Consider the following 18705-nt stretch of genomic DNA (forward strand, 5'->3'; position numbering starts at 1 on the left):
GAGCTCAGTTTCAAAGGAGACAGAAAAGGGGACTGACCACTGAATATCAAGGACAGCTGTTACAAAGCCCAGGTACTTCACTCCACTGCTGAGCCCCTTGGGTCCTCACTCACCGCCTCAGTCAACACATAATCCCAACGAGCCAGGCTAGCGGGTCTCCCAGTCCAAGGAGGAACTGGAAGGAACACACTGGAGGGGAGGCCGGGATGCTGATCAAAACTCACGGCCTTAGAGACAACAAGCATGAAGAGCGACAGCCACGCATAGAAAGGAACAAGAGTTACAAGCAGACCCAGTTAACAGAGGACGGTAGCCTGGATCTGGGGAGGGCTCAGCACTGCCACCAGAACTATCAGCTGTAGCTGGCGTGGTCTAGAGATGGGCACCACAGACTGAGGACCAGAAGAGTCAGACAAAGGCCACAGGGACCCAAGTGACATGAATTGTGGGGGGAGAGGGGGTGTAAGGAAGCAGGGGGGTCGTCCCTCTATACAATCGCCCCTTTCCCCGCAGAGGAGCTGTGCCAAACACTGAACATCAACTGCTCATTTTTAACATCTGCCCAGTTGTATAAACACTATGGCCAAAAGAACCAGACAAGTGCCAGTACTGGCATTTATATGCTATGCGAGACGCTCTTAACTTTTTAGAATCCCCCATGAGCTCAATTAAGGTTGTGATAGCTGGAGCACACTCTCAGGAAAAATACACATATACACACATGCACTTTAGCACAACACTTCGGAAGGTGTGAGGACTCTGAGAAGACATCCAAGAATCCCTGATCAGCTTTTAGATACCAGCAGACAATTCAGATCATGAAAATCAGTCTATTCCAAGATTTTTACCCATCCTGCCCTAAGTTCGGTTAAACACATGCTGACTTAAAGAAATGTTATCTGGGGCAGATATCTCAAAAGGAGCTCTGAGCCTCTTAATTTGAAACCAAGAGAAATAATTCAATTACAATGTATAAAGGTTGAACATAACATTTAAAACAGAAAGCAGGGCTCCCCTGGTGGTGCAGTGGTTGAGAGTTCGCCTGCCAATGCAGGGGACGCAGGTTCGTGCCCCGGTCCGGGAGGATCCCACATGCCGCGGAGCGGCTGGGCCCGTGAGCCATGGCCGTGGAACCTGCGCGTCCGTAGCCTGTGCTCCGCAATGGGAGAGGCCACAGCAGTGAGAGGCCCGCGTACCGCAAAAAAAAAAAAAAAAAAAAAAAATCACTCTATCAGGTACTCATTACATGCACTGCTCTCTGCTCAGTCTTGTAAAATATTTTGGATGATAAAGAAACTAGCCCTGACCAAACGAAATTGTTTCTATTCTGATCAAATATCGATTTTCAGAACAGGTTTTCTGCAATATATATTGCTTATTCTAGTCATTACTAAAGTCTTAGCACTTTTAACTGGCCAAAGCAGACAAAACAAAAAATGGGAAGTATCAATACTTGACCTTAAATGTAAACCTTTCAGTCGCCTCTAATGAAAATTTAAAATAAAAAATAACTTGGTATGGGCTTAATCACTCTCAAAATCACTAACAGAGATAACAATGGCAAATTTTCAGGTGCTAGTAACAAAGAGAATTAACATTTATTATTGTTTACTCAGTTTACAGTCAGACACTACGATGTGTTTCCAGAATTATTCCTTTTAATCTTCACTACCTATGAGCTAGCTATTATGATTATCCTCATTTTACAAATAAGGAAACCAAGGCATAGAGATGTTAAATAACTTGCCCAAGATCACTCAACTAATTAACGGAACTCTTGCCACAAGATACATCTTGGGAAATGAACTAAATAAGTAGAGCTACGCTGTGTTCAAAGAACCTGGAAGGTGATCTTGACCCTCCCCCAGGGTACACGATGGCCCCGAGCTTCTCTTTGCTCTTCCGCCTCTACTCTGGGTGCTCAGAGCATCAAAGTGTTCTGCTCCCTTGTGCAGTAATATTTATTTCCATGTAATATGCATCTTTCACGACATAGCTTCATGGCTACTGGCTTTAAATATCCATTAGGAAAGGGAAACACACCACTCAACTATTAAAGAAAAGTGCTTCATCTTCCCAAACACCACAAGCCAGAGTTGGAGTCTTCATGGGCAGTAACGGACAGCTTTTCATACTGGTACTTTGACAAATAGTAAGAAGTTGTTGAAAATACACAGCACGCACCCCCCTAGCCTCTAACTACACACAGGCAAATGGATAAACAAGAACAGGAGAGAGACAGAGAGCCATGACACATAAAGTTAAGGTCAGAGAAAAAGCACCAAACTAGGGGGTCAAGAATGTGGGGTCGGGCTTCCCTGGTGGCGCAGTGGTTAAGAATCTGCCTGCCAATGCAGGGGACACGGGTTCGAGCCCTCGTCCGGGAAGATCCCACATGCCGCGGAGCAACTAAGCCTGTGCGCCACAACTACTGAGCCTGCGCTCTACAGCCCATGAGCCACAACTACTGAAGCCCGCGCTCCACAACAAGAGAAGCCACTGCAATGAGAAGCCCACTCACCGCAACGAAGAGTAGCCCCCGCTCGCCACAACTAGAGAAAGCCCACGCGCAGCAACGAAGACCCAACGCAGCCATAAATAAATAAATTTAAAAAAAAGGAATGTGGGGTCTAGCCCTGACAGAAATTAAAATGTAATCATGGCAATTATAATATTAACAACTGTAAATCTTCAACCACAGTGATAGCAGTAGTAATAACCAAAAATATTTACTGAGCAGATAACTGGGTGTTTTACATACATCATCTCTAATCTCAACAACAAACTTTAAGGAGGTGCTGTGATTCCCATTTTACAGGTGAGAAAACTAAGGTTCAGAAGTTCAGTAAGATGGCCCAGGGCACAGAGGTCAAAAGCAGCAGGACCGGGATACCTAATTTTTTCTGTTGTTCCCATCATGGGTGAATCAAGATCAGTGGAAGCACAAGGAACATCATGATTACATGGAAGTCTCCCAAGGGGCTCACATGCACCCCAGGAAGCCTGCCTCCCAGCCCACTGCAACCAACCACTGCTCCCCGCTGTTCTGGCCCTGACTTGCACCTCTCTAGGGATGACCCAGACCTCTAATCTAATTGACATGCAGAAAATGAAACCACAGGAGTGAATTACCAAAGATTTCATTCCTCCTCTGACACTTGCTAGATCAGATGCTTGTACAAGGCAGGGATCTGCCTTTTCCATGGTTTTATTTTCAGTATCTACCACAGTGCCTGGCACATAGTAGATTCAATAGATATCATTAATCAAAGAGTAAAAGCAATAATACAGTGTTACATGAAACCAAAGGTAAAAACAAGGTGGATGGTGGGGGGGTGGGGATGGGATTTACGATTTGTTCCCCTCCACTGACACACACATGCACTTACTTAATATGGAAAAATAGGGGACTTCCCTGGTGGCGCAGTGGTTAAGAATCCACCTGCCAATGCAGGGGACACGGGTTTGAGCCCTGGTCTGGGAAGATCCCACATGCCCACGGAGCAACTAAGCCCGTGCGCCACAACTACTGAACCTGCGCTCTAGAGCCTGTGAGCCACAACTACTGAGCCCGTATGCCACAACTACTGAAGCCCTAGAGCTTCTGTAGAGCCCGTGCTCCACAACAAGAGAAGCCACCGCAATGAGAAGCCTGCGCACCGCAACGAAGAGCAACCCCCGATCACCACAACTAGAGAAAGCCCGCACACAGCAACGAAGACCCAACGCAGCCCAAGATAGATAGATAAATAAATAAACTTATTCATTTAAAAATAGGAAAAATAGGGCTTCCCTGGTGGTGCAGTGGTTGAGAGTCCGCCTGCTGATGCAGGGGACACGGGTTCGTGCCCTGGTCCGGGAAGATCCCACATGCCGCGGAACGGCTGGGCCCGTGAGCCATGGCCGCTGAGCCTGCGCGTCCGGAGCCTGTGCTCCGCAACAGGAGAGGCCACAACAGTAAGAGGCCCGTGTACCGCAAAAAAAACAAAAAACAAAACAACAACAAAAAAAAAGGAAAAATAATTGATTTAATCTAACAGTTGATTAAGTATAAAACACTAGAAACGTTCCCATTCCTAACTTAATGAGTCACGGATGGATGCTGGCCAGAAAACCTTTATTTAGCATCATTCTGAAGGACTGAGCCAGTGGAAAGAAACATAAGTACTTGAATGGATATGGCAAGATTACTACAGTGTGCCTAAAATGATCCTCTCCTCCCAGCAACCCAAAGAATTGAAAAACATCATGACTAGAGGAAAACAGACAACTAAAAAGTGATGAAAATACTAAGCAGTCATGAAAAAAAACAAAAACAAAAAAACCCTGCAGAATATTTTGTAGGAAGCAATCCCATTTATGTCCCCCAACCTAGGTGTTAAGTGTTCACATACAAGTACATAAATGCCCAGGAAAGTATGCAAAGGATATAGACCAAAATGCACTGTGGTTACTGCTTGTGTATACAACAAGTGTCTGTTATACGGTCTGCCCTGCTCTAATGCTTTCACAACAATCCTATGATTGTTGAGCAAACTGAGGCCAAAGGTTAAATAACTGGTTAAATATCGCAAAGATACTAGGTCACAGACCTAAGAGTCAAATCTGAGCTATCTGCCTCCACGGCGGGGACGCATGCCAAAATGCCCCCCCTTCTGGGCAGAGGGGTGGGACAGCGGGTCCAAGTCGCAGGCTGAAAGGGACTTCTTGATATCAAAAATGTATTCATGTACTATGTGCATAGAAATCACACGAAGAGCGCTCGCTTCGGCAGCATGTATATATACATATATATATACACATATACATATACGTATATGTATAGCTGATTCACTTTGTTATACGCAGAAACTAACACACCATTGTAAAGCAATTATACTCCAATAAAGATGTTAAAAAAAAAAAGAAATCACAAGAAGAAATAACTTCTATAATGAAAACAAGTGAGAGAGGATGGATGGGCCCTAAATTCAAAAACCAGTGAGATCCTTCAACTACCAGCACTGTCATCTGGCCTCATGAACGTGGGACCCACCCATAGTGGCAAAATCCTAAAATCATTATTAACTCCGCTGCAAATCATCATCATTAATGGTGCGACCTATATCTATAATAAAGATATTCCAAATGCAAAGCAAGATTCTCATCATAAGGGGGAATCTGTTACATTTTTCTTTCCTAGGAGAGGGCGGGCAGAAACTATTTAAATAGATTAAGTCTAATTCATTTCTTATTCAATCGCTCAGTAACCTAATGATCTCTAGAAACTAACCACGGGTCAATTCTTTAACAAACGAAGAAGGAAAAATAATTGGCAACTACATCTGAGAAGCAGGTTTCCTTCAGAAATTCAGAAGGTACTTGGTGAGGTTGTTTGTTATTTTAAAATAAGAAATTTCTTAATACACATTATAGAACAGTACCATAAAAGGGATGGGGAAAAAAATCAATGACTCATTACTGTAAGCAACAGCAAACAAAAAGGACTTGAAATCAGATACTGAATAAAGCTCTTCAATAGCTTTTTAATCTGAGACTAAAAGGACATGTTTACAAATGTAATTAATCACTCTTAGTCAACATTAAACAAAATGGTCATATCTGGACAAAAACATTATTCATATTACAGCACCAATAAATAATATGGGATAATACATAGAGCAGTGATATTAGCAAGTCACACGGTTTGCAACCTGAAGCACATTATGGCGATCTGGATGAATTTCAAGAATTGTGTAAGGAAACAATTGGTCTGAACTGCTAACAGAGCGTAAGCCTGTTGTACACAGTCAGGAACAGTATTTCTAACAGTCAGAATCACCATATAAGGCAATGAGCCTAATAAGATTATTAACCACACACTCAGAAGATTTATTATTTAAATATAAATATGCATTCATGTTTTTAAAATCTTTATACATATGAATGTTTCCATGCGTCCATTTCCAAAAGATATTTGAGACAGCTGATTTTTGATGAGGGAAAGGGCAGTTTCCTGGTCTCACAACCTTAGAATCAATGTTGCTAGTCTTTAGGTCTTTGTGACATCTGAGAAACAAAACACGCACCATGAAAGCAAAAAAGACTTCCTTTTTCTTTTTCTCTTTAATGCAGCAGTTAAAAATAGTACAAACAACTCCAAGTTCTGAGAAGACAGGAGGAAGATAAGAAAATTAAAACAACTGCTGGGTATTTAAATCAACTGTCATTAATTTGCCCTCGGCCAAAAAATTAATTTGCTATCCCTCAGTTAAATCAATATCTAAATAATAATATGAATAAAAAAATAGTTTTGAGAAATACATAACTGCATAACAGCAGTCATTTATGAGATGAATTAGCATCATAACGTAAATCCCTCCAAGTCCATAAAAAGTGCCATGTCTCTCAAACTGAAACTAATCAAAACGCTAGACTTAATTTCCAAAAGTCATCACTGTATGGTACAATAAACTTTACTGCTTTCCTCTTGCGACGAATGAAAGAAATATACAGATGAGAAGGGAAACATAAATTTCTAAAACGTGGTGCTAGGTTCAAATCACTTGACATCCAAAGTTGCCCAGCCAAGAACAGAACAACTGGCATTTACTAGGCGTTTACCATATGCCACCACATGCCATATGCCACCATATGAAGTGGATTCTATTAGTGAGAGAGAATGACACTGAGGGAGGTAAGTAACCAGTCTGGGGCCCCATCCAGCTACTCTACAACAAAGCCAGGATCCAAATCCTGGTCTGAACTGGCCTCAAGGCTGTGATATCCTACAAAGGCCAGATTTCTCAACTTGAAGATTTTCTAAGGTAAATACTACATTAAAATTGCCACACTTTTAAAAATCAGTTAGAGGTTATTACTGCAAATCAGTATGCCCACATCAATGTGGAACCTGTTCACGCCAATTACAAAGGTTTTTTCCCTCCTTTTTCCAAAGTTACATCTGAGACTTGTTTGTTCAGCTACAGGTACCTAAAATAAAATGACTTTTGAAAGAAGCAACACAAAAAATAGAATGTACTAGTCAAGGATGTTGTTCCGGAACCATTTAGGACTCCAATCCCTACTCGCCCACCAGAGTCGGGTATGAGCTTAGGCGATTTACTCAACCTCTCTAAGCCTTGATTTCCTCATCTGTAAAATAGAAGAATAAAAAAAAAAAATTTTTTTTTAAGCATATGTCTCATCAGCCATGGAAAATTTCTAACAACAGGGCCTAGCGGCAAAGAAGTACTCACGAAAAGGCTGAAGAAGGAAAAACTACACACAAACACACCGAGAGGCCCACCCCATCTAAACGGATTCATTACTGGCCCCCCTCAATAACAGCCCAGTCTAGGTGTCTGGACACACCACTCTCTCCCACAGCTATATTAATACAACTGCCCTCGTGCTAATGGATTTAGTTTAAGAAAGAAGAAAACAGTAACTGCAAAAGATGAGCAACGCTCTTCCTTTGGGTGTCCAGCAGGAAAGCGGGTAGCTTCTGAGGCACAAGAAGCTCCGGCTGGGCCACGATCAAGACTCACCATAACTGTTGTAACACTTCAGCACACGGCACCTTAACGGGGAGCCATACCTGCGTGTTTTCCTAGTTCGCTTGACTTTTGGCCTCATCTGACCCTCCTATCTTGAGTCCCGGTTTTAAAAAGTGACTTTTTCTTAAACAACATTTAAAAAAAAAAGGGGGGGGGGGGCTTCCCTGGTGGCGCAGTGGCTGAGAGTCCGCCTGCAAATGCAGGGGACACGGGTTCGTGTCCGGTCCGGGAGGATCCCACATAGCGCGGAGCGGCTGGGCCCGTGAGCCATGGCCGCTGAGCCTGCGCGTCCGGAGCCTGTGCTCCGCAACGGGAGACGCCACAACAGTGAGAGGCCCGCATATCGCAAAAAAAAAAAAAAAAACACAAAAACACCCGAAGCATTGAAACGAGCGCGATCTCTCTGACAACATGGTACTCAGCCACCTCACCAGGGCGAGCCAACCCCACCCAACTGCTTCCCCACTGAGGGCAGAGCCTTCGTGAAAATCCAAGGACGTAAAAAGCCTGATAGATCCAGGCTGTGCTTTATGGATTAAGCAGACTGTGCAACGGGTAGAGTTGTGTGTGTGTGTGTGTCTGTCTGTGTCTGTGTCTGTCTGTCTGTCTGTCTGTCTGTCTGTCTCTCTCTCTCTCTCTCTCTCTCTCTCTCTCTCGGAAGTCCCAAGGGATCATATTCCTTCCATCTGTCTTTCATGGTCTCCCTAAATCCATCACTCAGGAAGGACAGCAGCTAGTGTTTACAGAGTACCCGTTTACAAGCTATAAATATTGAAATGTTTCATCCATATGGTTTCGTGCCATTTTCCCGTCACCAGCAGACAGAATGCCCAGTTTACCAATGGAGAGACCGAGACTCATCAAGCTAAGTGAACTGTCCGTGATGCCACCAGATACACGCACTGACCTGCTGACTCGCCAGCTGAGAGCTCTCCTGTCAGCCGCCCACCCACCTGCAGCTGCGCGGACCTCTTGTGCGTCTGAACCTGAACCACCGGTAAAACCCACAGACTGAACAGACCTCATCACGGCCCTCACCCCAGCCTTCCCAGCCAAATCTTTCAGAGGGGTTGCCGCTTCCTGCCCACAGTCCCAGCAGCCTTTTTACGAGCACCCAAAAACACCAATTAAACATCTCCCGAGGGCTTGCTGGGCCTTGGCGCAGTGCCTGGAGGCTGGTGGCGTGCTGGTGACCAGGAGGAAGCTGCCCTGGGGCTCACAGGAAGAGACACGGAACAAAGCACAGCCATGACAGAAAAGACACGGAGCTTCTGCCTTGTGGGTAGAGTCCTGCAGCCGCACTGCTGCGGAGCCGGCCCGGACCAGAGCTGAAAGAAGGCCTGTTCTGGACCCTCCATTCGAAAACGCCCACGTGAACTCATCACACCTGTCCAGGGAGCTGGATTTAACAGCAGGGGAAGAGCAAATGCATATCTGCCGCTGTTCCGACCAGCTTTGGCCACTGCAGCTGGTTTGGCCTTGTCATTACTCAGGAGAAAGTCTGCTTCCTCGGGCACCACAGAGAGAAGGGAAAAGGCCTCCTTTTGACTCTCCCTTCTATCCATGTCCTCACGGCAGCCCAAGACGCAGCTGCAGCTGCTTCTGCCCCCAAGCCCGACACAAACGAGGGGAGAAGCCGCGCGGAAGGAAGCGGTCTGGGGGCTCTGGAAGTTGAAGGGGGCACCTCCCGACCCTGCCGCCCAGAGGTGAGGTCGGCAACGCCACCCCTGCCTATGGGTCACACATGACAGACTCAGGCAGGGCTTGGAATCAGGAGGTCCTCACGGCCCCAAAGTAACCCCCTCGCGTGGGTATCGGGCTCCTCCACCTCTAGCATGCACAGCACAAGTGGTTCTAAGACACTGAACAGGAAGCTACCTGAGTCAGTGTTGCATAAAACATGTAGCAGGAGCTGGAACGTGACAGGCAGCTGAGCAAACACGGCCCACAAGACATACGGCTTGGCCGGCAGAGTGGTTTAAGATTGGGAGAGTTTACAGACAGATCTCCACATCCAGGTTCTCCCAAAACACGGGGCGATCAGGCAACAGCGGGTCTACAAGACCAAGCAGAAGCCGAGACAGGCTGCCCTGTTCAGAAGGGACAGCCCCTTTCCCGGTCACCTGGGCTCAGCAGCTCACCACACCTCTCGCTATACTGAATGGAAAGCCACGGAGCACTAATCTAGAGTAAGTAAACGTTAGGGATTTGGGTAAAACTCCCACCAGGGAACCATGCCGTCCTGACTCAGCACTAGGGTAGAGAGCTCAGCGATCCAAAAGGACACCTGGAGTTTCAGGTGTCCCTGCTGTCCTTCCAGACAGCTCACCTCTAGGCATTAAAAAAAAATCTTAGTACTGTTGAGGCCTTTCAGCTAAGAAAAAGTCTTTATTACAAATAGAGAGACTTTCAGGTCTCTGTCCCAAAAGGACACAGCAACCCTCTCACCTGCCTCAGTAAGCAGAGAATTAGGTAGATTTATCATCAGTGTGCTCTACAGGGATACTGAGGCATCTCTACTGAGACTCACAAGGAGTTAGAAAACACACTCGGTCTGTACCTCACTCTCAACATCCTGACCTCCCACTTGGCATCAACGGTCTCGAACCTTATCTGTGAGATGCAAGGTGCTGACTTACAAATTATTTTAAAAAGAAGAATAGCCTGGAACAAATTCACATCAGGTTCACATGAAGGTAGGATAAGGAAAGGCTTTTGGTGGTTGTTTTATCTCTTCTTTCCACCTATGCATTCTCAAAGGCGAGTATGAAAATCAAAGATATTTATGATCAGTTAGCTATACAGTGTTCCTTCATACGGCACAGGGAAATATAGCCATTATTTTGTAATAACTTTAAATAGAGTATAATGCATAAAAATACTGAATCACTATACTGTATACCTGAGTCTAATATTGTAAATCAACTATACTTCAAACAATTAAGTTAAATTAAGTGTTCCTTCAAGATGGGTACCATGTGTTAAAACTTACCTCTGCATTCCTGATGCCTCCACAACTTGGATATACCATACATGCTTTCCATTGTAAAAGGAAGAGAAAATTTTTATTTCTCCCAAGATAAGGTTGAGAAAACATTACTGAAAATTCTGTCTTAATAGAGCAGTTCAGTAATGAGACACTGCTAGGAAAGCATAAAATAAAAATTGTCTGTGATGCTTAATTTTATGTGTCAATTTGGCTAGGCTATGGTTCCCAGTTTTCTGGTCAAACTCCAGTCTAGATGGTACTGTGAAGGTTTTTTTTTTTTTTTTTTTTTTTTAATAAAACATGAGTAACGTTTAAATCAGTAAACTCTGAGTAAAGCAGATTATCCCTCCATAATGTGGGTGGGCCTCATCTAATCAGTTGAAGGCCTTAAGAGAAAAAAAAGAAAGAAAAGGTTCCCTGGGTCTCCAGCCTACTGGCCTACCCTGCACATTTCAGACTTATCAACCCCTACAATCACGTGAGCCAATTCCTTAAAATAAATAAACTTCTCCCTTGCTTTTATATTATATATATATATATATACATATAAATATAATTTTTCCCCCTATTGGTTCTGTTTCTCTGGAGAATCCCATCTAAATAATCGTCTACAGATTCTTCAAAGACCGTGACCGCAAGGATTCATTCACTGCTGACATGCTAAATATTAGAACACATTCCCCTTAAATTAAAACCAAACCATTATATAAAATCCAATCACTAGATGAAGGATATTCTGCTAAAACTAAAATGATGGGGAGTGGTGATAAAAGGGCTAAGAAAAATCTTTTCAACCAATATACTTAGATAGACCAGCCCAGTGGACAGTTCATCTTAATAATGGTGAGTTATTGTGGTCCAACAATAGAATGATTTCAGGGTGTAGACGCCTTCATAAGATATTACACGTCACAGAAAAGGCTTTGCCAGAATTCAGTGAATAAAAGAGAAGAAAATATGCTAAGAAAATAAAAGGTGACAAGAAGAAAAGAAATATTAACTCTACCTCTTGGTTATCTTTGTTTTGGTTCGCCCAGAAAATCTTATGATAAAGTGTCTCCATTGAATTGCTGGAATCCGTTCGGTCAAAGCAGTGCCGATCCAACACCTCCAACGTGTGCAAAACCCGACTGATGGTCACCCCTAGGTGCAGAAATTAAGCATGCAGTTAAGAAGGGCCAAACAAAGCCAGAGTAGCACAGTACAAAGTCATCGTCAGGTGGGACAAAGGGAATTTTAAGACATTATCATTCTCAGCATAAAAGGATTGCCAACAAAATCAAACCTGACATTCTAGACAGCCAGGATCTAGAGGGCACAGACTGGAGAACGTCCTCAAAATGCACTAGGGGGCTAAGTCCAAGAGCGTCCTTATTCAGAACGAGGACTGATTTTCAAGAATGAGAAACACGGCAAAAAGTCCAGCGTTCCAAAGCGCTCCTTCTTCTGTTGTGTTCTGTACCTGCTGTTGACTCTTGGCACTTGTCAAAAGACCACCGAACTTCCACTGCACGGCCTCTTTGTTTGATCTGCTGTTCTACCTCATAAATCCTGGCCCGAACCTGAAAGATAATCACTTCTAATTAACTTGTGCTTGGAAAGCCCCAATGGCTGTCTAAATCATGTCAGGTTTTTCCACACGAGCAGAACATCCTCCAGTGAGCTACAACCTCGACTGCACTGTAGGAAATTCAGCCTGCTGCCCGAGAAGTGCATTTTCAATTTTACAAGTGCTGATTCAATGCCAGTTTTCGATAATAAATACCCACAAAAATACATGCTTGCCAAAAAAATCTTTACAAGTGAAATATTTTCAGGACATCAAGACAGAAAGGTAAAAGTTCTAAAATACCATCTCTGGGCCATTTTCTGTGTATGAAAGCAACTAGCCACGCTTTATTAATTGAACAAAACTGCTTGGTTTAAAAAAAAAAAAAACAAAAAACAAAACAGAGCTCTTGTTTAAATATTTGTCATGGTCCTGTGGTTCAAGTTTCTTCAGTCTTTGAACCAAATAACCCAGCACTAATAAAAACATATAATAGTTACGAAATACCCAGACTCCTAACTCTACAGTGTATGACTATACTAATATACAGACTACTAACTTGGGATGTCGCCGTCATGTATGGTCTCACCACCGTAATTACTGTCTGGGGGGCAGAACTGTCCACAAGAACAGCCCAGCAAGAGGGTGAGAAGAAAAGGAGCAACGTGACAAACTTCTGCAGTTCAGAGAGGCTACTGACTTCCCCGAGGTCCCCTGGAGAGATGGCGGCAGAGCTGGGAACGGCCCCCGGGAACCTGAGTGTGCTGCAATCCAGGCTTAGCCCACTGTGCTGTGATGCCTCCCAAGAATGAAAACACCCAACAAACCACTGGAACAGCAAGTCTACCTGCTGGTTGAAGGCCGTGTTCCCGCCCGGCATGGGGAGGCTGGAGGGGGCCACCTGCAGCAGATCCAGGGGCGAGCCCGGGTTCGCGCTCTTATTGTCATTTGTGGAGTAGTTCCACACCAAGGCACTTGGGCAACAGAGAGTAACAGTCTGGAAATAAAGCAGGAAAATCCAGACGTTTAGAGGAAGGAGAAGAGTATCACAACAGTTTAAGGGTCATAAGCAAATTACAGTTTCCAACCAGTGAGTTTAAAATATGAACGTCTTACCCCATTCTCAACGTTTCAAGGGATGAGACAAAAAACTAAGATAGAATTATTCTTTTGAATAGGAGGAAATACACCTATTGAGAAATTAAGGAATGTTATCATCTACAGCCTGGGAAACTTAATAAAAAATGCAATAATTGTCATTTTAAAACTGTCATTTCAATTTATGTCATGCAATTTAAAAAATGAAATGGAATCAGAATATGTAATTTCTAAGGTTGTAAAAGCTAAAGAGATTTTTTTTTTTTTTTTAAATCTCTCAAATAACGGCCTCTTAAGTGCTGGGCAGGCAGTAAAGCTGGATGGGGGGGGGGGGGGGCGGGTGGCAAACTTTTTCTATAAAAAGCCAGTTAGTGAATGTTTTAAACCTTCCAGGCTACCTATAATCCCCGTCACATACTCTTCCCTTTTGTTTCAGTAATGCACTGAAATGTAAAACCTATTCTTAGTACACAGGCTGGACTTGGCCTACAGCTTGCAGCTTGCCTACCCCAACCTTGGACCCCTGTAGACATTTTTCACTCAATCTCGCTTGCGCTTTCTACGACCATCTTACCTATACATCACAACAACCTCACGAGGTAGGAAGTGGTGCTCCCCAACTGGACCAAAGAGGTGTACGAGCCACAGAGGACGTGAGTAGCCGGCCCGAGGCGATTTCAGCACACAGGCCTGGCATCACTATGCTAATCCCGCTGCCTCCTAACTGTGGATTGAATAGTATAGCTCCTATTGAATTAAGCACTCACTCTGTGCTGAACACTGTCCCGGAAACGACAGTGTTAAGAACTGTCTCCATCCTCCATCCACACACGGGAAAACAGAGCCTCGAGGTTAAAGTTACTAAGTGGCAGAGAAGAGGCTAGAATCAGGACTGTAATGATTCTGAAGAAGATGCCTTCACCATGATGCTACCGTGCCACTCAACCACAAACTGCACCCGCCTAGAGAATGAGTGCAATAGTTCTTTTCTAAAATGCAAACTTCATTATTAAAAAACTAGAATCTGAGGCCAAGGAGACATCTTCGTGGAAGCCAGATGGCAGATGTGAATAACGTCAGTCCCTGAACCCCACCAGTGCATCTGTCTCCGCTGGCCCACACCCTGATCTCCTCCGTCCCATCCATGAGGGTGTGGGGTTCTCATCTCCTGTCCACGAGGGAGCCCTTCCCTGTGCTCTTAATTCCGAAGCCGCCAACATCCAGGGCACTGGTCCATCAAACACCCACCCCTCTGCTCCTAATCTTAGACTCGCCAGTTTGCCCTTAGCTTAGGAATACATTCAAGTCTGTCCATCAAAAAACAATTTTTTTAAAAAAAATCTCCACTCACCTAGCAGGAACCTCTATCTCTTCCCTTTATAGGCACGATTCTCAGAAGAAGAGGGATCATTTTTTTCTCCTCATTCTCCATCGTTCCTCAACCCACCTGAATATGGTTCCTCATCCACCATTCACTGATCATCAGTGACCACCATGTTGTCAACGACAGTCCCAGCCATCTTCTTATCAGACATCCCCAACCCACTGGCCACTGCCCACTACTCACTCCTTCTGGCAACTTTCTGCAGCACCTAGAGAGGCAGTCTGGCATGGTGGTTAAGAGCGTGGACTCTGGGTCCAGGCTGGGTGTGATTTCCAGCTTCGCCACTTACTTGCTGTGTGACCTATGCCACCATTTCATTATTCCTGTTACGGGAGTAATATTGGCTCCTTTCCCATAGGACAGCTCTGAGAACTAAATGACACAATCTATGCTACAACTCAGAACAGTGCCTAGAACATAATAAACGCTATTAATATCATTACAGTTGAATTACGACAATATTATTCTCATCATCTTTGTTTATAGCAATACTCTCCCCACCGTTCTTCTCTCTCCAGTCTGGCCACACTTTCCTGGTCACCTCTGTGAGCTTCCCCTCTGCTACCTCTTAACCACTTGTGCCGCTCGGGTCCACAGGTCGTCCCTCACTACCAACTCTTTAGGTAATCGCCCCCCTCTTGGGGTCCTGACCAGCCGAGTGGCCCTGAGTGACCCAAATCCACACACCTGGCCCTGTCTGCCCGCGTCTTCAGAATCAGACATGTAACCACCTCTTCACCATAACCACTTGGAGATCACAAGGGATAAGACAGTCCAAAACTGCGCTTACCTCGGATCGTCCTAACTTATTTTTTGCCTTGTCCCTCTCCCCCACCTCCCCACTCCCACAGATCTTCCCTCTACTGTGGCCAAAACAATCTAACCAACCACACAACTGACCATGTCACTCCCCACATAAAACCCTCCAATGACATCCTAATCAGAAGGCACAGGGGGTCTTCTACACCCTGACCCCCAACAGATTTCACACTTCAGGTATTCTGTTAAGACCAACCTGCACACAAGAGGACTGATCAACCCTCTGGGCCTTTTCCCACGCTGTCCTTCTGCCAGGAACACTTTAAACCCATATTATAAGCACTGGTCAGGATCACTTCCTTCAGAAAACCTCCCTGAATTCTAGGTTGGCCTAGAAGTTCCACTTCTCAACTCAGCCCCCTGAACATCCCTCCACCAACCAGTCCCTTGTCACAGAACATGGAAACTGCCCTTGTATGAGCCTGTCTGTTTCCGGACAAAACAGTAAACTCTACCAGAGTAGAGGCCGTGACTCTGTAGCCAGCCCTGTCCCAAAGTCCCTTAGTAAAGAGCAGGACACATTAGGAGCCCGAGGAATGTGACCTGTGTGCTCCTAGAGCTAGGACAAGGCTGCATCTCACACCTGGTGGCAACAGCCCAGCTGCCGACATGCTACTAGATGTTCAAGCAGTGCTGCCTGGCAGCTGAACAGAGCCTGGTCAGCCTTTTGGATCTTAGACTCCCAACTCCGTTGTTTCCTGGACTGAATGTTAACATAAAACAGGAAGGGCCAAGGACTTACCTGCAACATACAACTAAGTCCATAAACCAGGGGGCCATGCTGTGCACAGGAGAGAAAGTCGGAGAAGGCCAGCTGCACGGGGCTCATGCCGGGGCCGGGAGGGCCGGGACTGGGGGCCCCGATGCCCGAGCTGTTTGGTCCTATCATCATGTGGGGCGAGTGGGCGGCAAGGAGGTTGGGGCCATCGCTAAGCAGCAACGCAAGACGCCGGGCACAGAAGTAGGCAAGGCGGCGGGACAGGTAGGCCGACTGGACAAATTCATCTGAATACTGGGGAGCACAAGGACACCAGACTTCAGTCATGTCCTAGGCCACTCGGTGAGACAGCTATCGTAATACAGGCTTTTCTTCATTAAAGACAAACAAACAAACAAACAAACCCCTTCCAAAGTGCTACATAGACTGGCGCTGTCCAACAGAAATATAACGCAAGCCACATATGTAATTTTAAATTAAAATTTTAATGGCTAGTAGCCATTAAAAAAAAAAAAAAATCACAGAATGATGTATTTTATTCAGCCCAATATACCTAAATCGAAAATGCTATCATTTCAACACAGAAAGTATTAGCGAGATATTATATACTCCTTTTTCCATACCAAGTCAGAAGCCTCGTGCGCACTTTAAATCAAGAGCACGTCACAACGTGAACTTGTCACATTGTCAAGGGCTCACGAGCCACGTCTGGCTAGCGGCTACTAGAGTGGACAGCACAGATACGGATGTCTCAGGGAGGACACAGGGCACTAGTACGGTGTGGTCTCTGGGAGGGTACTGGGTGAGAGAGAGAATGACTTCTCAACTCGATACTCTTTCATATTGCTGGAATTGTCAAATGCAAGAAATTTTTTTTTAAATAAATTTCATCCAGATAGCCTAAACTTTAACAGATCTTAGGCCAATCGTGAAAACAGGAAGTTCCCACCCCCAGTGGCTCAAAGAATATCAAAAGAATGTAGAAGATCCTCTGTATCCCTACAAAGAGACGATCTGTTTTGTTTTCACAGAAATCTGTGTGAACAAGGAGACAGTATTTCAAGAGCTGTTTGCTCAGCTCAGGGAAGGGGGGAAATCAATGTGGGTGAGAATACTTGAGAGGAACACGTGGCCCAGCAAATGACTGCTACAACTTACAAGAAGCCTCTTATCACTTCAAGTGTTGGAACATCAAGACCTTTTCTCCTTCCATTTCAAAAAGAAAATTTTTCCTCTTCCACCTCCACTTACCTCATCATTCTCATCAGACTTGTTCCTTGCCCATAAAATCAACTGGCTCATGGTTACATGTACTGTACCTGCAGCATTAGTGGTAATAAGAGTTTAAGAAGATCGTCATCCATTGGTCTGATCTTTTCTAACACATCCAAGATCCATGTCAAATATTCGTGTTTTTCTAGCATTCCTTCCTTAAATGAACAAAGAAAAATCACACTAATAATGTTAAAACAAAAGCAACTAAAATTCAAAAAGAGCAGTCTTATCTTTATGCTTAAGTGTAATTTTCCTATTGTTTTTGTGGTTGTAGTAAAACATGGTCCCCTTGATCAAAGTTTAAATTCTAAACAAAGCAGAGAACTGGTGCTATTCTGTATGGCTGATTGGAGGGTTCTTTTGTTGTTGTTGTTGTTCTTTGGGTTTTGTATATCTGCTTCATTCTAAATTGATAAAAATTAATTCCTACAAGAAAGAAAATTCAGAAGCTTTCAGACTCCCAGGGCACGTCAAATACCTGGCTAGATTTCAGGGTTCTATGAACTCATACTCATAGGAGGAAACTTGGCCAACGGTAGCAATTACAAAGAACAAAAACACCCATCGTACTATCGTCTCAAAAAAAGAGGTTGGAAATCCTATCAGATCCAAGGCCCCTTAGTAGCCTCCTTCTCTATCCTAAAATGAATTTCAGCTACCATAACCTACCTAAGAAATATAACCTTAAAAGTCAATATAATGGCCTAATCATCTGTAACATAAAGAAATAAAAGGAATTTGTAATAATGTATAAATATTCTGACATAACTACACTAAAAAACAACATACCCATAAATTTCCAAAATGCCTCACAGGGTTGGTGTAGCTCCTCTTAACATAAGCAATGTTAACATTTTCATCTATTGTCTTCCTATGTATGTACATATAAATACACACATTCTTTATGGCATTCCATGCACGCACATATTTAATGTCACATTATAACCTTGTATTATGATTCACATCATAAAAGAATCTTCAAGATAGAAACAAAAAGCTATGTTTTCTGGGAAAGCCACTTAAACTTTTATGGTCATTCTGGTTAACAACCTTAGTAGTTAATATGAAGTCCTACTTTGTTCCCAGCAACTCTGACATATCTACGTATCACCAGTGGTCCACTACCATGGTTATCAATGACTTGTGTAAAAATATACTGCTAAATTATAGTTTCTATATTTAAAACATTACAGCGACACCACATTGACATGATAGCAAAGTGTTCACTTATTGCTAATTTCTCTTTTTTTTAAATGCTTACAGTCAAAATAAAGTTAAAAGGTTAGCCACAGAAAAACTGCAATTTATCATTTTCAGACCAATAAAGTAAACTTT

At 44.0% G+C, this 18705-nt stretch overlaps 1 protein-coding gene across 1 annotated transcript in view; it reads right to left on the reverse strand.

The window, feature by feature from the left end:
* Positions 1–18705, reverse strand: part of MED12L (mediator complex subunit 12L) — a 327428-nt gene that overhangs the window by 235047 nt on the left and 73676 nt on the right. Inside the window, exons 8-12 of the mRNA XM_060297523.1 lie at positions 17415–17525; positions 16120–16389; positions 12924–13073; positions 11990–12089; positions 11534–11670 (exon numbers count right to left, since the gene is read on the reverse strand). Of these exons, the coding sequence (XP_060153506.1) occupies positions 11534–11670; positions 11990–12089; positions 12924–13073; positions 16120–16389; positions 17415–17525 (768 nt within the window). The remainder of the gene's footprint in view (positions 1–11533; positions 11671–11989; positions 12090–12923; positions 13074–16119; positions 16390–17414; positions 17526–18705) is intronic.

The sequence above is a fragment of the Globicephala melas genome, chromosome 4, assembly GCF_963455315.2.
Source record: "Globicephala melas chromosome 4, mGloMel1.2, whole genome shotgun sequence".
NCBI classification, from domain to species: Eukaryota; Metazoa; Chordata; class Mammalia; order Artiodactyla; family Delphinidae; genus Globicephala; species Globicephala melas.